This window comes from Anarhichas minor, unplaced genomic scaffold (genome assembly GCF_050575085.1).
Source record: "Anarhichas minor isolate MPS153535 unplaced genomic scaffold, ASM5057508v1 ptg000024l, whole genome shotgun sequence".
In the NCBI taxonomy this organism is placed as follows: domain Eukaryota; kingdom Metazoa; phylum Chordata; class Actinopteri; order Perciformes; family Anarhichadidae; genus Anarhichas; species Anarhichas minor.
Genome location: NW_027466470.1, coordinates 13,621,083 through 13,642,202, shown reverse-complemented (window position 1 = coordinate 13,642,202; position 21,120 = coordinate 13,621,083). Strand labels below are relative to the sequence as shown.

Below are 21,120 nucleotides of genomic sequence, written 5' to 3'. Positions count from 1 at the left end.
TGCATAGAAACATTTTGTTTCTAGGAAGATTTAGAAGGTTTCTCTGTTTTCAGTCTTTGTGCGATGCTAAGTTAACCGGCTGCTGCTATAGCCTCAGGCTGTACTCACCATATAAATGTCAGAATGGTATTGATCTTCTCATTTAATTCACTGCCAAAAGCAAAGAAGCTATTTACCAAATTAAGTCCACTACAGAAACAACAGTATCTCGAGAATCACAATGTCATCATGAGTTGAATGTTTTTATTAATTACATCCGCTGAATAAAGGTCCAATCCAGGAAGTTTGACTTCTGTAACACTTTATTGTGGTTTCCAATGTTTAATCTGGCCTTTATATATATGCATTATTGCAGCATTATTGCAGTGCACTGTACAGGCCCATCCTGGCAGATGAGAGAGAGAGAGGGAGGGGGGGGGGGGTGATGTGGAGGAATAGAAGAAACAAGGAATACAACTGCTATCCAATTGTTCCCCAAAACCCTCGCCCTAGGCACTTGGGGTGTACTGTACCTGTGAAATGAAGAAAGCATCACTGCTTCCACTAGCCTACAACTAAAGGTTAAAGCTTTGCTTCTGCTCCGGACTCAAAGTAAAAACAACTTGTGCGATGTATCTTTAAGCCTGTGCAAAATGTTTAAAGTGCCCACGGGGTTAGGGTTTAGAGATTGATTTGGTATTTTAGAATCCAGGCTCAATGTCTACAATTTGTCCAAGTAGTTGTCGAGAGCAGGAATGCCCTCTTTCAGACCTTTGCGTTTCCTAATTTCAGCGAGAACCTGGAAGGGTCTGGTGGTGGAGTCGCTGGGGTCTCCCTGAAGAATCTGCCAGTGGTCAAACACACACTGAGGAAAGGCCTGGCCTCCAGTGTTGCTGCGCAGGTCAGCTGTGAACCCTGGAGGCAAAAAAATACAGATAAATACTAATGTTTTAAAAAGAGCAGAAATAACTAGCTAAGACCGATGCATTAAATAAATGAATTATTTTACAACTCACCAAAGGACTCGTTGACGGGCAGGTAGGCTTTCACCACAAACATGGGAGTGCCAATCACTTGGGATTCCTCAAACACATGACCTCGTTTCCTGTTCAACACACCATAGATACCACCGACCACCTGCTCGGGGCACTGCACGGACAAGAAGCAGAGCAGTCAGACCTGAAGTGTGAACTGGCATCAGCGAATTTTCAAGCATAATTACAATTCACTTTTTTTCACTTAAAAAAATTGTACATAGTCCCATAATGGTACAGTCGTAAAAAAACTGAAGTCACTTCTTTAAATATCCAAACTTTTGTAGATCTATAACAGTTTCATACTGAAAATGGTGGCATCCTGTTTTCCTTTAAGTACCTTATAAATCATGCTTTTCTATTTGCTGATCATAACATAATAAAGTTTACTCTGTACAGACATCAATTATAACAGAAAGTTGAATGCTACAATAATATTTATAGATTTACCAAACTGATTTGGGGTCATTTACAATTGCACCACTTCACAATGTTGTTTTAAGGATTCATTTTGGAGGTAGTCGGCCTCCATACACACCTGTATCTCCACCAGGTATATAGGCTCCATGAGTCGTGGCTGAGCAGTGAGCTGGCAGGCGTACAGGACCCTACGAGCCGTGGGAATAATCTGTCCTCCACCACGGTGGATGGCGTCTGCGTGCAGTGTCACGTCGTGAATGTCAAAGCGAACTGCGCGCATATTCTCCTCACACAGAGCACCCTGCATGATGATGACAGAGACTGCAACCTTACCAACCCGAGCACACGCTTTTAAAAGAACACTACCACAAATGCATCGAAGCTATATTGTGTCTGATTACACCCAGCTAACTATTTAAAATGTACTTGCAGTCAAAGTTAACTGCATGCCCACCTCTTTAGTCGCCCACTGGAAACCAGCCACGACACTGTCCTTGATCTCGTTGAGGTACTGGACCCCCTTCGTCATGTCTATCAGCAGGTTGGCCCCGCTTCCGTCTGGACCGAAGCACCAGATCTTCCTGGCCTCCGTCACCTCCCACTCGTACTTGTCGGCGAGGTAACGTGCACGGGCCTTGAGCTCCTGGCGATGGCTGACATCCCCCTTCTCGATATCTTCAGCCAGGCCGTCGGGGAAAGGGCGGGACTTCATGAAGAGACGATTGTGCTTGTTGGGGGACTTGGACAGACACATCTGGTCTGATTCTTCCATCACTGTCTCTCTGTAAGACACGACCGGGTCTGATTTCTGGAACGAGATGAAGGAGCCGGGAGTCAAAATTGAGAGCACATGTGATGGTGCAACAAAGTGAGCAGCAAATTTGCCTTTTGTTGTGTATAATCTCCTAAAAAATTCTCAACTTGGGCCTTATTTTCCTAGCTTTGCTGTTATCATGAATATCTGTGGTCTAATGTTACTTACGACACACTCACACAGCTGTCTAAAGCTCTCAAGTTTAATACAGACAAATCTCACCTTCAGTGGAATGCCGGCGTGGTCTTCCTCCAGGTCCTTCAGGCAGATCTCCAGATGCAGCTCTCCCGCTCCAGCGATGATGTGCTCCCCGGACTCCTCGATGATGCACTGCACCATGGGGTCAGACTTGGCCAGACGCTTCAGTCCCTCCACCAGCTTGGGCAGGTCAGCGGGGTTCTTGGCCTCCACAGCAACTCTGACCACAGGGCTCACACTGAACTTCATCACCCTCATGTTGTGGGCCTGCGGACAGAGCCAGAGTATAACTCAGTATAAATAACTAATGATACACTGTGTGGTGCACCAGTAGTTGATCTACAATGTATAGCGGTAAAAAAAGCAATACGCTACTTGTTCAAAGGTGGTAATAGTTCCTGTCTTAATCAGGAACTGGTCTACTCCAACAAGACCCACGATGTTGCCACATGGGACGTCTTCTATTGGCTCCACATACCGGCCCATCATCAGAATGGTCCTGGGTGAAGGGAAAGAAGGAAATGGATATAAAAAGTTGCCAACAAAAGCATGAAAACAAAAGTGTGAGAGGACAAACATTAATGTAGAACTCTTTTCGCTTTTCTACCATCTCAGGCCTTAGTGTAGTGTTTTTTTCCTCGACATGCTCACCTCTGGATGGGTTTGAAGTAAAGGTCCTCCTTCTTGCCAGGGGTGAAGTTTGGCCCCATGATACGCACTTTCAGGCCAGTGGACACACAGCCAGAGAATACACGGCCAAATGCATAGAAACGACCCTTGTCGTTGGTTGGGACCATCTTGGAAATGTACATGATCAGAGGAGCCTTAGGATCGCAGCTCTTAATACCTGCGCAGACAGCAGAGATAGTAAGCCCTGCATATAGTAAAGCTAAAATACAGCTTACAAATTAGGTCAGTATTTTATAAAAAAAACAGAATCATCAAACGCTCCAGATCACATGATGTCTTCTCCAGAGTGTAAAGGCGTGTGGTGCTGTGAAAATGTTCCACTGACCCATGGCAACCTCGTCGTCTCCCGGCCCTTCATAGAGCAGCTCACAGCGGTACTTCTGTGCAGTGACGGGGGAGGGCAGGTGGATGGTGATCATCTGGAGTAGGGCCTCCCCAGCAGGCAGCCAACGGCGCATCACAGCCTTCAGCAGAGGCTTCCCCTCTTTCTCCTTGTCCTCGGAGTCTAGTTTGACGTCCAGCTTCTCAATTAGTTTGGCTGTCTCTTCCTTCTTGAAATTCATGATAACGTCAAAAACCTAGACAGTGAGAAAGGGCAAAACGATCCTTAACTGTTTTTTGAAAAACCCCTATGTGTACACTTTTATATAATCTTTGAAATAATTGTGATGGCGAATTTTAGTTTGTAGAGGAATACTGGTGAAAATCTGTGCAGTCTATGTATTGCTTTCAGCGTCTTCATCTTAATGTCCTCCTGGTTGTGTGCCTTGTCTGTCAACCACGTTTATTTTTGGTGTTACCACTAAAAGGTGCTTAGGACAGAAATGTTAAAATCCTACATGTAGGTGCTTTAAATTCATTTTTAACAACACAGAGACGTGTGAAGGTCATCAGAAAAATGAAGGCCTGACTTAGTAAACATATTAACTGTAGGTTTATGTCACTTTTTTTTTTTCCTTCTCTCCATTCACCTTAAAGATGGGGTCCAAAACGAGCTGGCTGAAGGTGCGGGGAAGTTTCTGGCCATCAGGACCGGTGGCAGTCTTACTGAACTTGCCGGCATTTGGATCAAAATATCTGTATATAAATTATCGCACAACATCATGACACTCAGATGATTGACATCTAGCTCATAATCCTGTTTTAATTCTGCAATATATGCCAGTTATTATGAAAATGTGTGCAAGAATAATTTAAAGAGCAACTTAACACCAGCTGAAAATCGAGGTTTTGCTGGCCTCTGGTAGGTTTACTTCTTGTGACGTAGAAGTGTACTTCAGAGTGTGGTTTGTGCACCGTGTATCACTGTTGTGTGTGGTTACAGGTACAACAGAGCACACTTCTGAGGTACAACAAACTTGAAACTTTCAACCAGAGAGGGCAGTCAAATGCTGCTTTTCAGCCTCATGTTAAGTTATTATGTGAAGCATATTTCTGTCTGGACGTGTTGCTCGTCAAGTTTACCTATCTCCCCACAGTTTCTTCATCATGTCCTCCACTTTCTTACACCTCGCTGCTGGACCCAGAGCATGTCCTTTCGAACTGAACTTCGCCACATACATCTCAGCGAACTGCTTCAAGGTGAAAGCCCAGCCATGGAGGCCTGAGCCGAACCCAACTGTACCGATAGCAGGGTCAATCTGAGGGGGGAAAAAAAGAGGTTCAGCATTCTCAGAAATCGTAGCTATAGTAAATGTATAGCAACAAATCACAGCTATTTCAGCATGTCTTTGTCTCCGAGTTGTTTTCGAGCATCTGCCTCACCATAATGTTCCCCATGGGCCCCCCCTCATCCTCTCCGTAGGTGGAGATAATGACGTTGACGTTCTCTACGATGCGCTGAAAAGTCTGGAAAAGCTGCTCTGGCTCCAGCTGCAGCTCAAGTAGAGCCCGGTCCATCTTGTTCATCATCAGGACCGGCTTGATGCGCTCAGCGATTGCCTGCCGCAGCACGGTCTCTGTCTGCACACACACACCTGTCGGAGGACAAGAACGGGTGAGCCTTTGTTAAAAGCGAGAGTGCGAGTGTAGAATGTGGAGGACGAGGGCGTCGTTATTACCCGAGACACAGTCCACCACTACCAGGGCTCCGTCAGTTACCCTGAGGGCAGCAGTGACCTCAGAGGAGAAGTCCACGTGACCGGGAGAATCAATCAGGTTGATGAGGAAGCCGTTTCCGTCTTTACCGTGCTTGATAAACGCCAGGTCGTTTTCTCCAAGCTCATAGTACAGAGAGATGGCCCTGCATAACAAAGGGAACAGGAAAAGGCTTGTTCACTGTTCACCTACCACGACTAATCAAAATAAATGGAAAGACCAGGATGGATAAAATGAAGTTCAATTCAATTGAATTCAACTGAATTCATTTCTAAACTGAGTAATCACAATACTGGAATGAGCCAGACGGTCCTCTGACTCAGATGAGGCAGATGTGCTGAGTGGCTTGACTGGAATAATTTCAGTAAATATTTAATTTTTTCGATTTTTGAAAATGCAGCATCTCCACTACACATCTTTGAACACACCATTTAAATAAAGGAACAAAAACAATCCTAAGGCTGATAAAAATGGGACTTTTACATGGCTAGAATAAGGATTTTCTGGTACAAACATGTGTTCTGCCTTTACAAAGTTACTGCTGACATAGTTTTAATAATTCCATTAACAACCCGCAAAGAAACGCGATTATGAATCAACCTTGAATGTACTTTGGCGTTGTCCAAAGTAGCAAGAAAGTAGAAATGGTGGCCATGTAAAGGCTCAAATATAATACGAGACATGACACTTTTGGAGCATTTAAGTATTTTTTGTTAATAACTAAGTTGAGCTACAGACCCCGTGTACAATAGGCTGTGTGTTTCTCCTCTGGAACATAACAACATCGTACTTTTGAAATGTAAAGACCCTGAAAAACTTTTTTTTCCTCAATCATCTTACTATGAGTGATGTGATCCTAAAGAGAGATGTCTGTCCGCGCTCTTTTCTTTGTGCTCGTTGGGGCTCAGATGGAAAAATATGATGTAATTTCTGTGCACTAATTAGTATTTGGAAACTCAAAATCTGATGACAGTATTGGGTTGTTGCCTTATGTTGTCAGTCGATCTGATCAATCTGCACCCACACACAGTCCTGATGAAGCAGATTAGCTGAGATTTTGAGGGTAAAATCTTATTAAATAAGTTTATGATTATTTGCAAAATTTGAGAAATACATACAAGTTTCACCACTTTTAATAGGTTGCACCAAAAAACACAGAGCTGTTCCTAAACCCACTTCTCTGAAGCACATACGTTGATTTGATGGTGATGCAGCGCTCCTGCTCGTCTTTGCGCGTGTCTGTAAAGCGCGTCTCTCCGGCGCGGGAGGAAGCAATGATCCCCGCCTTTGACACCAGCGAGTCCGTCAGAGTGGACTTCCCATGATCCACGTGGGCAATCACAGACATGTTCCTGATGTTGGACTTTTTGTCCATGATGGCACGGATCTGATCCACAGTGAAGTTCACCTGGTGGGGGGTAAGTTTGGGGGGTTACATTCATCCATTTACAACCAGCATAGGCTCATCTTATTCATCATATTATATTTATCTATGTCCACTGCCAGATCCCTGCAGCCGTTCCAAGTAGAGTTATGAAAAGAAAGAAACTTGAAACTGAATCCATCAGCCGGACTATGAGGAAGGAGCGTGGGCACTGCATGAAGACGTTACCTTCTGGTTCCTAATCAAGCAACACATCAGGAATGACTGAGTCACCATACTGCAGCTGGCTGGACCGAGCTGAACCGCACAATCACGAGGGAACAGCATTCATTTCATACCTTGAATCCCCCTTCAATTCTTCATATTTAAGGTAAATGTACATGTTGAATTTTATTTGAAGCAATGTTGCTCATGCTCAATCCTCTGAGATCACAAGTACAAGATATACAAGTGAGACCTAAAATTGAGAAATACAATGATGTATGCATACATTAAGAAGAGACTAAGGCATTTTTTTAAGATGATGAAGGCTGTTCAAGAGATGTTTGTTCGCATTTTCACTGCAGGCTATGAATTTATTTGTTCATATGAAAAGACAAGCAGCATTATTGAACACAATGTCTAGCGTGTAAAATGCCTTCGTTCACGTAATAATGATAGAAATATGAAGTTTGGGATGTCCAGACATTCACTCAGACAACCAAAGGCTATTACATCATAATAATAATTAATTATAAGCCATTATAAATCACCATCCACCATTGAAACGAAATCCACTGCAGCTCTCGCTTTCGGTGACGTATTATATGTAATAATGTATTTTGTCGCCTGTTATGATATAGTATGGATATGGCGCGATCTCTTGTAATCTAATCTAAATCTACAATTGAGTAGAAACATGATTCCCCACATGTGAATTGGACATGTCAGCATGCGCCCACTCTCTCGCAGTGTGTTGACACCCAATATTTGTGCAGTCATGCTACAGCAGCAGCTTGATATTATTAAAGGATTTGCTATGAACGTCACAGCGAAGCAGAGCGGGCCGTGCAAGTAAAGGCCCGGCTGCCTCATCAGTTGGCTGCTGCTGCGTATGTTTTAACGGACTGCATGCAGAGCCTTTATATGATCACACGACCAGAGCATCGGCATCCTTTTCACACACACATGCACACGCGCGCGCGCGCACACACACACACACACACACACACACAAACACACACACAGACACACACCTGACATGGCTTCATTGCAGCTTGTCGCACCGACACCTTTACAACTATACATTAAGGTTGTGTGCTGGGGCGGCTGACAGCCCGCTTTGAGCCTGCTGCAAATAGATTAAACACACAATTATCTGCGCATATCAGCACAGTACTGACTCACCATTTTGTCTGCAGACGGTTGGTCTTTGCGTGCAACGGTTTATTGCTGTAACACACTGCCTCGGAGGACAGGCAGTCCCGGTGTTGACAGGAGAGACGCTGCTGCTGTTGTTGCTGCGGATGCCGTGTAGCGGTTCAATACAGAGGCTCCGGCAGCAGGGGGCGCTGCTGCTCAACATCCGGGTCCTATTCCCGTCTGGACGTTTGGCCCACTGTTGTATTGCGGAGGCCTCTGCTGCTAAGTGGGTTCATGTTTGAGCCTGTGTGAGAAAGAAACATAACATTACATTTCAACATTACACTTTGTCCAAGTATTTATTATTTTGAATCACGGTGCCCCACAAAAGAAAACAAAAAAAGCTGAAGTTGAATTTCACTTGAGTCAAAAGCTAAAATGGCATTTAGCTTACTGTTAAACGTTACTCTGCTACGCTAGGCTAGTTACCTTTTTAACAGGACCAATTTAGCTGTTTTAGATCTCCATGAGTGAATTAAACTACGTTCTTATTTATGCGGGATAACAAACCAACTTACCAGAATATTAGTGCACCAAAATATTTAAATGACAAGAAATGGCTAACTAGCATGGCAAAGTAAGTAGCGTTAAAGCTATAAATGTAGCTTAAGCTAATAAAGGCTAGCCATGGAAATCTTCAGCTAGTTTTAAAAGTTTTTAGGTCTCTTGCTGTAGCAATGTGTTTAGCTATTAGTTGCGTAACTGCACAATTAACAAATTTGCCAAATATTGTAATTGAGTGTTAACCTTAGGTGAATCATTTGGTCAGGTCTGTTATCCATGTTAACCAGGGATCCATGCTATCTGAGTACACAACTCTTTTAATGAGTGCGTAATCAAAAAGAAAATTGAGAGAAAGTTGTCTTTTTTTCTACTGCAAAATTGCAAAGTTGGGAGCCGGAGGAAAGGCCATTTTGTGACCTAGATTTTAATGTCAGACTAAAGATTCAGCTTTTCAAGGTCAACACTGCAGGTCTATTCTTATTTCCATCATTTTGTCAGCCTCATCTCTAAAGGTTTGGCTTAACTTGAGCAAACATTACCATTTCCTAAACTATATTATAAGTCTTATAACACTGCACTGTATGAATCAAATCTTTAATGTAGGAGATATTCACTTACACTCATACACGATGTACAAATATAGAAAAAGGTATCTCTACTTAAAAATTCCTCTGTAGGAGAATTTGTAACTGTTACAATTCAAACAGTGTTGATTTAATTTGGTTGTATTCACATGCTTTAGATTACTGAATTGTGATTAAACTCTAATTCAAAAATTGAGCAAAGTGGACATCCTGTGCACGTGATTGTCTTTGTGTTGATGACATTTTAGCAGGTGAAAGTAGTCAAGAAAGGTCGACCACTTCGAGAACCATCTCGTGGGTGAGTCTATGCCTTTAATAAAGAGGGTACGCAGCTTTTCTTATTGGAAAACATGGATCCTCTGTGAACAAAGCAAAGGCTGTACTCTTTCAGGATGTTGTAGCAGTCTTCCACCAGCTGAGGGCAGAGCAGGTCAAAACATCTTAGGATTGTTGACAGAATCTGAATTGGGACAATAAGACGAGAACATAATGAGGAAAAGTCGAGTGATTGAATCTGTGCTTTGGGGAACATGTTCATATGAACAAGCACACTTGTGTTTGCAGAAGGTAGTGGGATGTGTCCTGTTACCTCAGTAGACTCAACATGCTCAGAGGAGAGACGCACTTCATTCCCTTTTCCAAGGATGGCATATGATGGGCCTTCATGAGAGCAGATGTGTACCTGACATAGTTTTTTGCAGTGGAAGTATGTGTAGTGTAGTATTTTTCTTAAAAAAAAAAAAATCATATACAAGACTTTAATACTGTAAACTAAGGGGAAAATTTCACAAAAAGTATGAGACAACATTTTTTACAGTTGAAAAATGACCGACGATAAATGGATTTTGTTCCAGATGCTCTTCAGTTATTTTTTATACTCACTTATAGTTGACCAACTAACAGCGATGCTAGGTGCAAATGCAGCCTGCTGCCAGGTGTCCAGTCACTCAAGGAGATGAGCACCGATTACTTTGCTATAAAAATAGCGCCTGTTTTATTGCATAACATTGCCAAACCTTTTTCCTATATTTTTTGAACAGCTGGTGTCACCTTGAAGCTTCCTTCAGTAGGATGTTGACTGTCGCACTGTGGCTTCGAGTGAAAACAGGCTTTTGTAAAAATCAAGAGGAGAAATCTGAATCTGAAATCTGCACCCATCGCTTATCGCAAAAGGTTTTAGAAATGCATAGAGTTGGCTCCTAAACTTAACAGAAGAAGAAGAGAAGATTCGAATACAAATAATAAATACCAATAAAATTATAGAATTAGATAATCAAATGTATGTTAATATAATACATTTAATCACTAAACACAGGCATAATTTAAATATTGGTTCCTATACTGATGACATTTTTGTGAACAATACCAATGATAGATTTTTACTCTGCAGAAACTGATCTAAATCTAGACTTATAATGAGTAATGGAGTAACTACGGGTCAAGTTCTTTAATTTCATTTAATTTAAATGAAATGCGAGAGCTGACCAACAACCTAAGTGACTGAAACAAATTCCCAGTGCTGCAGTCGTGAAACCACTTACAAGACTCTTGTAGCTAGGAAGTTAAGGAGAAACCTCTGGACAGGGAGGCAGTTATCTCGCGTTTATGATGTTGATGAAAACATGCTGAGTTGCCATATTGTTTTGAGGTGTGTTTCATCTTCATTAATCTTCACAAGCTGAATGTGGGGTTTTACCAGTTAAGAAGTGCTCCAAACCTGAACAACCCATTTCACTGCACACAGCACAGAATTGCTTTCGTTTCTCTTATTTGTGACACACCGAGAAGTTTCCACAAGCTGCCGGTACTGACTCATTTTGTGCTCATCAGAGTTATCACTGAGCTCCAGATAAGAGCCATCCAACATGCATTTCACGGCTGGTGATAAGGCTGTATTATTAGAGCACAGTCTCTGCCTCTCTGCCCTATGGATATGAAAAACAGGTCTATCTGGATTCATCTCAGTAGCTGGGACATTTTTTCACCCGTTAGATTAAGCAGCTTGACTGTGATTTCATGGTAAATTTCATATATATATATATATATATATATTTGGTGAATCACTTCCAGAAATGTCAAATATGTATACCCATGAGTGGATGTAACTCTTCTTGACCCTCAGTCACGTGCATCTAAATGGACACGATAATATGGATTACAGTATGATATCATCAGCAACTTGCAATAACACAGCAATCTGTGTTATCTGTACTGAGCTGCAAACTATTATTGATATCCAGCGATGTGCTAAACATGTCATAGTTAGATCATATCTGCATGCACTTTGAAACTCTCTAATCTAAGAAAAGAACAACAATAAAGATAGCAGCGCTCCGCTGCCATGCAATTACACTTATTACGGTACTGATAATCCTGGGCTCTCTGTCACAGATATTTGGAATTTAATGCCACAAATATACTTAAGGAAAGTGCTTGAAAGACAGAGATGTTGATGACATGGGGTTCCCGCAGGGGCCACAGTGTATGATGAATTATTTTTCTTTTATAAAATATCAATCCATCCGGCCTGGTCCCTCATGAATCATTGAAACTATAACTCACACTGGCTCCACAAGGATTACATTTTCTAATCTTGAACCGTATCCTGGTATATTATCACTTTATATATGGGGATTATTTTTTAAATATTAGACATTCTTGAATTGTATATTTCTATTCTGAAAAGACTCTTTGAAAAGCCCACGAGCTGTAAAATGAATCTCCATCTCCAGGAAACGAAAAAGCTGCTTCAGAGTTTGATTCATTCAAATTGTGAAACATAATCAGAAAAGATGAGAAACATGGTTTATAGTTCCTACAGGAAATGATTCTCTGAGGTTTGAGCCACATAAAGCCCAGGCCTGAATCTGACCCAGGACCTTTGTGGCATGAGTGTCTCCTTTTCTGTCTTCCCACACATTCACGTCCCTATACTCTGAACCTTTTGGACGGAATAGTACGGGACAAAGAAAATAAACTTAAAGAAATCAAAAGAAAATATATTTATGCTTCTGTCACCATTCAACTGGCTCATGAAGGTAAAAATGTCAAAAGAAATCATCTGAAGAGAAAAGAAAATTGGATTCAATTATTTGAGCTTCCACATATAGGCAGACTCTCTTTCCCCAGAGGGTGCAACACTTTGAAGTCGAGACAGTGATGGAAGGATTGTGTTGATGATATTTCTTCTGCATACTAGAGGACAAACTATTGATTGTACTTTTTCTATAATGAAGACAAGTATAATAGCTCTGCCACTGAAAGAATATCTTCCCCACTGTGATAATTGTTAGGTACGTCTTTACAGGTGTGCATGTTCCTCTTGTGTTGCTTGGACGACATGTTACGTAATTTCTTTGCTTTATGATGCGTCTGCTTCGAAATAGCACGAAACAGATGCTCCTTATTATAGCAATAAAGATAAGCCAGAGTGAGGCACGGTGAGGTTGTTCTGCTATAGAAAAGCAGACATAAGTTGTCATTGTTCAACTTTGATAATAGATGGAAGCTGCACAGCAGCGAGTCTCTCTTTGATAGACACAAAGAAACTGTGGACTTTTTTTTTTTTTAAAGTCTACTTTGACCAATTTGGAGAAGATCTAAATTTAATTTAGAGTGTGTGAGTTTTGTGAAAGTTTGGTTGGTGTGAAAGAGCAGTTGTTTCCAATGTTGTCGAGATATTTCACTCAAAACCACTAATGTCAACGTCATGGTGCCATGAGATTAAAAGCCAGTTTATTAAACACCAAAGTCAGTGTGAACCATGAATGTCTGTAGCCAAAATTCATTCACACTGCTAGCGCAGCGAAAAATAAACCTCATTTTGTGAAATGGCAGAAATGTTTTCTCCTGTTAATTATCTTATGATTGTCCCACAGGTTGGCAGCCGCTGTAATATGTGACTGAGTGAAAATGTTAACCAAATGATATTCATAATAATGGTGAAATATACACAATCAGTTTGATTTCAAGGAAAAGTTAACTGATGAGTGAAGAAAAGAGCAGACAGTTTTTGTTTGTACCACCCTGAGTGAGGGATCAGGCCATAATCTCATCAAATACATTTGAGCTTTCTACTGACAGTGCAAGATTAAGTGAAAAGAGCGACTCCCTCCCCCTTCTGCCTTTCAAAAGGGGGAAAAAAAGAGCTCTAAAACAACCCTGCCCAACAACAAATGAATGTGAAACCACACAAGGAATCATATCCTTATCATGTTGACATCAAAGGTCACTGTAATACCTGTGAGCAACTCTGAGTAGTTCATCCGTCAGTAAGTCTTCTTTCTGTGCCCATTGGCTCAGCTGTCTGCTAAAGACCTGATTGGACAGTGATATGCTGGGTTCGCAGAATACCGTTGTGTGATATGGCCTTTCAACTTTGTCCCTTTCAACAGACTCAGGCATTCTTCCCAGACATCGAAGACGCAGAGAGGAACGTATTGATCTGGCTTTGTGTTGTTTTTTTTCCCGCTGGGTATAGTTTCACTGTAATTTCATCAGCTGCTGCTACAGACAAGGTAAGACACATTTGTTATCGGATCACAGGATGCGACTATGCGTGTAAGAGATGGATTCAGACTGAGTGAGCTTATAAAAGAGTTTTAAAGAAGGTTAAATGTATATTCATTGAAGGAGTCTTTGTCCAAGGAACTGAAGACTTTAGTCATATTGTATAAAAACAAGCAGAAGGGGACACAGGCTACACAGCTTTTCCTTTAAGAAACGGATGAACATCTCCATGTTAAACCCGATGCTCAGAGTAGTTCTTTGTTTCAGGTGCATGGTGGGATGGACTTCATTGACCTCCTGCTCAGGAACCCGGACGACACCGCCGGTTGTCACAGCAATCAACCATGTACTTTCACAATTCATGAAGTGAGTGCGACGGTCATTCCGCACAGTTCGCTCCTGAGCACTCGGGGGGACAACATGATCACGACCACCAATCTCAGAGTGTGATCTGTATTCTCAACAACGGTCATGTGTTACTGAGCTGAATCTTGGGAGCTCATTCAGTTTCGTTGCGCTTCAATTAGGCAAAGAGTCACGGGCCAATGAGCTCAAGGACATGAATGGCGGCTGGCGTGTTGTCGTGTCTGTGCTCGCGTGTGGGAATATGATTATCTGATTAGGCCAGTCTATTCAGCAGTTAGTGGTGTCTTGGGATGATGCTTACGTACCCTCCTCTTCCTCCTCCTCAGACCCTGAGCCCCGGGGTAAGTACTGCTGATGACTTCCTGGATGCCTTGCTGGGTGGGAGCGACTCCTCTGCTCCAGCATCCCCCCTGTGGTCACCCTGCACCACTGACAGCGGCATCAACGAGGACGCACCGGCGGACCCCAGAGAGAGCCTTCACCCACCCTTCTGCTCAGTTTTTCCAGCCTTTGAAACGCAGTCTTTCCCTCAGCCTCCACTTCCAGAGAACCAGTCACCACAGCATGAAAGAACATCAGACGTTTCCATTGATCTAGGTAAGACCAGATGTGAAAAGGAAAATTATGAGATAAACTGGCACTTCATATAGTGATGAAAATGCAACTGTGATACTTGCAGCTACAGTCTGAGCTGTGAAACAGTAGAGTGTTTCAATAGTGAGCACAAATGTCATTTTAAGATGCACAAAAACTAAAGGGAACAATGTGAACCAGAGCACTGGACAGTCAGGTATAAATTGGTGTGAGATTTATCCTTTTGAGTTTCTGTTGCAGAATAATGAGAGCTACTATCTGAGCCTTTTGACAGTCCGGGGTCCTTTCAGAGAGCAAATAATTTGTTTTTCCTATTTCTGAGTGTTTATGAAGGATAAAACGTACAATTCATCATGTGAGGAAATTGTCTTTTTAGGGTTCTTTTGAATGATGTTCCCCTTTCGCATTGTTGATTATTGACCCCTCAGTGCTTAAAACACTTTGAAATTGAATGAGTAAACCAGATCTGCAACAACACAAAGATATCAAACACAGAGAAAAGTGTGACATAAATTGTAGAAGAACAGCTGGGTGCCACAGTCTCAGAGGTCAAATTCAAGGAAAAAGGGTTTTAACCAAAATACGTTGTGTTTTGTTTGAACGGCATATAAGGGCAATTGTGTGAAATTTACTGGTTCAATCTGCAGGCTGGGAGTCCGATGACCTCCAAGACCCGCTTGGCCTCGCACACTACTGCACTACGAACCAAACCTCCAGTCAGACTCTCACAGTGAAGGACCTGCTGCTTTCCAGTCCGGGACAGAAAGTAAGCAGAGAAGAGTGGAATATTTCTGTGAAAAGAGAGAACTTTTGTCAAACTTTCTAACCAAACTTTGCTTGACTTCACTTGACTTTCTAGTCAAACTTTCTAAAGAATTCAGTCTCCGTGCTCCGAATGAATAAAGTATGAACTAACTGTACGGTCCACTACCTGCGAGCCCCTTTTGCACAAAAATAAACAGAATTTTATGAACCGGTCCACTCCAGTGCCTTCTTTGGGTAAACTGCCAAGAGAGTCACTCTAACTGGAATATTCTGTCCATCTGGTTTACAGGCGCAGCGAATCCCCAAGCATTCCTCGCAGGAGCTTCTTCTTAATGAGGATGAGAAGAACCTCCTGGCTAAAGAAGGGGTGAACTTACCCAGCAAACTGCCGCTGTCCAAGGTACATGAGCAAGACACACACTGACACGTATGTAGGGCAGATGTCTTCACGCACCATACACATTCACCGCCTCTTCTCTCTCTGGCACACACATGCATGCATCAAAATCTAAATCTGTATCCCCAGTTACACAACCTCTGCCAGTTCCCCCCCCCCCCTTACAACCCAGTTTTCTCTCACTTAACCTTTCCTTTCTTCATTCTCTCTTGTCTCTATCCTCCTGTGTGTTTCATCACCCTGACAAGTTTGAAGAGAGGGTTTTAAAGAAGATCCGGCGGAAAATCCGCAACAAGCACTCGGCTCAAGAAAGTCGGAAGAAGAAGAGGGACTATGTTGACAGTCTGGAGGGAAGGTAGGAGCCGGCTGCACTCAGCATCCTCACTCAACACGACACAATCTCTGCATACATTGGCCTGGAAAAAATGAAACCTTCATCGGTAGTGATTTGTTGCGCTCTGAAGCACTCTATGAGCCTGTTTTGTCAGGCGCTTAATTAGCTTCAACAAACTGCTGCACGGATGGGAACATTTTAAAGAAAGATATCCACTTTACTATATCATTGTTGATAAAGCAGACTTCATGGAAGCTTTTTCTTTGTGTCCATCAAGTCTTTCTTTAAAAAAAGCTTCTCAACATCACAGGACATTCATAGCAACAGAAGTGGTTTGTTTGGAATAAAAGACATAAAGCTGAGTGGCGGCAGCCGTCTCAAAGAAAGACCACATACTTACAAGAAACTCAAATTTTTTCAAGAGAAAAGAGCTTCACAGAGCTGCACCCAAAGTCAATTGATATCAGGGGAATTCAGCGCCAAAACATCAAAGAAATAAGACTTATCCCCGAAGTCGCCAAAGGTAAAACACAAGTATCCTGCAGATCTACTCATATCTTTAATAATTAACCACTTTCTACAACAAAACTGCAGATTTTTCCAGAATAAACAATCACAAATGTATTATATCAGGCTATTTATATGGTAAATTAAAGTACTATGAAAGTGTGATGAGCACAGCTTGCAGCTTCCTGAGGCTGTTCTCAGGTACATTGATAAATGCTAACACAACGTAGTGTAGTATGTTAGCATGCTAAGGACTGAAATATAATGAATGAACTCTAACAGATTGTGAAGATTTTCCAGCAAGAAATTTGAAAATAAACAGTGCAGCTGTGAGCTTTCTTTCTCTGATCTGAGGTCAGTTGGACAGAAAACACACAAAAGAGCAGCTGATGAGGCTCTGTGTTGCAGCTGGAGGGGGATTGAGCGGTGGTTGAAGATGCTGTGTAGAGGAGCAGGAGGTTTTGCCAAGATGAAGCTCAGTTTAGTGCTCCGCCTCCTCTACCTCCAGGCTATGAAGAATGAGCCCCATCACTAAATTAGCTTTTTTCACCAGATTTGTTAATCCTGCCTGCCTCCCCCGTGTTGGCTCTTCCTCCCCATCACACCTCCGCAAACATTGCAGAGCGGTAGAGCTTGTATGTTGAAAGAAAGGGCAATGCAGGACTATCCCCACATGACTCTGTGTGTCAGATCCCTCCAGGTTTAGCCATTAGCCTTCGCGGATTATTTGTAGGACTGCTTGATCTTACTAATGCTGAGCTTCAGATGATTGCTGCATTGAACTCTAAAACTTTCCATCAGTGATTCACCTCAGAAAAGCTGAATCATCGGAGACTGTGTGGAGGTGCCAGGACCAAAGCTGAATGTGAAATCAGAGATGTAGAGAGAACAGATTGAGAGTTTGGAGTCCAAAGATGGACAAGCTGTGACCAGCGAGTGGTAATCTATGAACCAAGAAACCATGTTGTTTTCCACCCGAATCAATAAAGATGCATTATAATTGTATCTGAAGTCTGACAACAGTTTGTGTGTTTCAAACATCTGTCAAACGTAATGTAAATGTATGGTAGGCCTACAGCAAACCTTTGTGCATATAACCATTTAAAAAACTGTTGCCTCTGGACAACAAAAGTTTCACGATGAGATTATCACGGAGCGCATCAACGTGGTGTCATTATCAGTCGTGGTTCAGCTCAGTCATAGGGCCATAATAGAGCGTGACTCACAGAGACTAAAATAAATGAGCCACAGCAGAAGAAGGGGGGGGGGGGGGGGGGGGGGATTCACTGAATGGCAGAATGAGTTGCAAGATAACACTCAGCAGACGGATAACAACATCATAACACAGTATTATATGATACCCTTATTTCCTAATTGGATCTGTATTTCCCCTCTTTCTCTTCTGTCGCTTTCTGTAGGATGTCGGCGTGTGGTGCTCACAACCTCAAGCTGCAGAGAAAGATGCAGCAGCTGGAGGAGACCAACAAGTGAGTCCTCAAATCAGCCAACAGGGGCTGCAACTAACGGTTGTTTTCATTATTGTGGGATCTTTCTTGGGACTTTAAGTTGTTTTTTTTCAGAAAGTAATCCCCATCACAATTTTCCCAAAATGACATCTTCAAATAGCTTGTCTTGTCTGACCAACAGTACAGACACAAATATATGCAATTTACAGTGATTTAGAAGAGAGAAGAGCATGTCATTCTTGTTTTAAACGAATATTCTGCCATCTGAAGCAATAAAGTACCACTGGCAGATTTCATCAGCGGTAGCTTATTAATTAAGCTTACATTAGCTCCACGGTTTGGTTAAGAGCACAGACTCTGGCTGACTCTTTTATGTCTCCAGCTGACTTGTTTAAAAATGAAATGACCGTGCTAAAGTCTACATATGCTGTTGATGGTTAGATAGATGATATGGTGGTGAAAGACTGAATCTGAAACTGAATGTCCCAGGCAAAAAGTCAGCAATGACATAATGAGTAAATTGTTTGCATGAGTCATGTGTCATCCTGATGTGCCATCCTCTCTTTACTACCTTTGTTGTGGGGGCGACTGTGGCTCAGTGGTAGGGTTGTCCTTCAATCAGAGGATCGGTGGTTTGAACCCCGGCTCCGCTAGTCCACGTAGGCTTTGCCTGCGGTGTATGAATGAGTATGAATGGGTGAATGACATGTAGTGTGAAAGTGCTATACAAGTACAAGTCCATTTACCAACTACCATGTGTTCTTTATTCTGTCCATGGACCCTCCCTCCCCAGATGTTGACAACCCAGTTAAGAAAACTTTTAACTTGTTTAAAACCAGGACTGAGGAGGCCGAGTGTAAAATGGCCAGAATACAAAGCCCATCCAATTTATAAACCACACACGGCATTCTCTGACTTTGCTTCCTCTTCATCCTGACATCTCATTATGCTGCTTTCCTTCCTGGCGCTGGCAGAGTGCTGTGGTGAATTGAAACAAAACGTGAAAAGAGACCATGTACCTGCACTTCTCCACCACATGCTGTCTCCTCTTTTTGTTGACCGTGAAAACGATGCCTTGTGGGCCCTCATGTAAAAATGTTACACAGTCTCTTTCATCCTCCTGTCTGTATTTGCATTGCAGTGATCTCCTGGAGCAGCTGAGGCAGCTACAGGCTCTCCTTCCTAACAGCTCCAGCAAAACAACGCACCGAGCGACCTGCCTCCTGGTGAGAAATACAACACAACTTTGCACATTGATTTACACCATTGAGAATTTGATCAGACTGCATAATCTGCAACAACTGAATAATAGATACAGGTATAGATATATATAATAGACGCTACAGTGCCTGAGCACATCATTAAACCACTGCCTGGGCTCCACTGTTACTGCTGTGACTACCTTTGAGGTTTTAGCTAGCACCTGCGCTTATCTTTTGTGTAAAATGGTATGTGGGTTATGCCTAAAATTTCCATTTCTACTTTTCCCTGGGCTTTTTGTTATTTCTCTTTGGCCTCTGTCTTCTGTCTTCTGTCTGTATTTGTCCTGCTTTCTTTATTCATGTCCAGGTTTTGCTCCTCTCCTTCTCGCTGCTCATTTCCTCAAATCTCCATCCAGACCCCTACAGCCAACCCAGCCAGGGAGAGTACACACAGACAACAGGTGTGTAGACATCGACACACTTTTGTCTTTTATAACACACACACACACACACACAAACATACACTCACTCCTCTCCACCACATCTGTGCCCCTCAGTGCCGTCCCGCTCCCTGCAGTCGATGGATGAAGTGCGAGACGCCGCTCCTATTCCTCTCTTCTCCATCTCACGGGGCGTTGAGGCTCTGTGCAGGCTGATGGAGAAGTTCTGAGCATGGACGTATCTCCCCTTGGTAGACTTCCCATCCTCTCACCACCAGGATTGCAGGCAATCACTGATCTCCTCGGGAACCCCCAAGAGGAAAGACGTAGGAAAGGAAAGCTGGCTTGCTTGCAGGCGTGGCATACAAATGAGCAATTTTGATTGCTTTTCAACATCCGTTTCTCCCTGCAGAGGCTGAGAGTGAAGTATTATGGTGTGTTTGACACTCATACACAAGCGAGGAAGTCATGTTGCTTTGGAAAACGGAGCCTCGGGGTCCTGGTGGAGCATGTATTATATCTAATCGCTGCATACTACTGCAAGATGTAGACAGATCTGCTAAACAACACAAATGTATATTCGCTGCTGTATTCTATTATTGACTTTTAAAGTATATGTTAAAAAAATGTTTGTCAAAAAAGATTTGCACTTTGTAACAGTTTAGTTTGCAATGCTGACGAAGCACAAGATAATTAAAATGTTTACTCGACTGATTTTTTGGAAGCCCCGGAAGGGATTTGTTTCTCTCAGTCATGCCATGTGTCCAATTTGGAAGAGATTCGCATTCCAAAAAAAATGAGGCAATATATGTGAAAAAAAAAAAAAAGATTTGTCCTTAATGAGCCAAAGCTGCTGGAAGGCTTATCACTTATCACTTCAATTAAAAAAAAAAGTCATAATAAGCTTTACTTTCATGAAAGCTGTCAATGTGGGAAAGTGGGCTACAGTTAAAAAAAATATTGGATATCATATCTCAATTTTAGAAAAAATCTTCGTTATTTTATATTTGGAAATATAATTATTGGCTGGTCATGTAATTATGTGAAGTGCCTTTTTCCAGTAAGGCCAAAGAAAATTGTTGCAAAACAGGCTGTCATTGAATGCATTTGAAGGTGATTGAAACTGCCGTCTGTTACCTAGAGACCATCCATTAAAAACAACAACAACTCACCGGTTAATTATTGTCTCTAGTTTGCTGGTGCTGCACATGTTTTCTGCCCCACTTTCTGTCCAGAACATCCGTTGTTATATTCCTCATCTACATATGTTCCTCACCGTAATGCATCATAATTCAGTGTGTCTGTTTCACAGAATCATCTTCGCAGCTGTAAGTTGGGGACAAAATTTGCATCTCAAAACACATGCCTCCCCAGCGAAAGAACGAGGGCAACATCAAGGTGACATGTGGGTTCATGAAACGCTGCTGTTCAAGCG

General features: G+C 42.4%; 2 protein-coding genes and 1 long non-coding RNA gene across 3 annotated transcripts; 1 reads left to right on the top strand and 2 right to left on the bottom strand.

Annotated features, from left to right (window-relative positions):
- Window positions 1-261: 261 nt before the first annotated feature.
- LOC142956917 (elongation factor 2b) lies at window positions 262-8,198 on the bottom strand. The gene is made up of 14 exons (XM_076098702.1): window positions 8,003-8,198; window positions 6,426-6,640; window positions 5,196-5,377; window positions 4,900-5,111; window positions 4,600-4,775; window positions 4,107-4,212; window positions 3,461-3,713; window positions 3,097-3,292; window positions 2,821-2,944; window positions 2,470-2,712; window positions 1,888-2,241; window positions 1,552-1,734; window positions 996-1,128; window positions 262-894 (listed from the first exon to the last, which is right to left on the bottom strand). Exons 1-14 carry the CDS (start codon window positions 8,003-8,005, stop codon window positions 701-703), a joined length of 2,574 nt encoding a protein of 857 aa, XP_075954817.1. The 5' UTR covers window positions 8,006-8,198; the 3' UTR covers window positions 262-700.
- A 4,632-nt stretch (window positions 8,199-12,830) lies between these two features.
- On the bottom strand, window positions 12,831-18,717 carry LOC142956884 (uncharacterized). Its single transcript, XR_012956059.1, has 3 exons — window positions 18,615-18,717; window positions 15,207-15,365; window positions 12,831-14,573 (listed from the first exon to the last, which is right to left on the bottom strand). It is a non-coding gene; the product is annotated as an uncharacterized LOC142956884 (long non-coding RNA).
- LOC142956883 (cyclic AMP-responsive element-binding protein 3-like protein 3-B) lies at window positions 13,885-19,978 on the top strand. The gene is made up of 9 exons (XM_076098656.1): window positions 13,885-13,980; window positions 14,307-14,577; window positions 15,222-15,367; window positions 15,629-15,739; window positions 15,985-16,091; window positions 17,996-18,064; window positions 19,185-19,269; window positions 19,613-19,706; window positions 19,803-19,978. The coding sequence occupies exons 1-9, from the start codon at window positions 13,894-13,896 to the stop codon at window positions 19,913-19,915; spliced, it is 1,083 nt and encodes a 360-aa protein (XP_075954771.1). The 5' UTR covers window positions 13,885-13,893; the 3' UTR covers window positions 19,916-19,978.
- The last annotated feature ends 1,142 nt before the right edge of the window (window positions 19,979-21,120 follow it).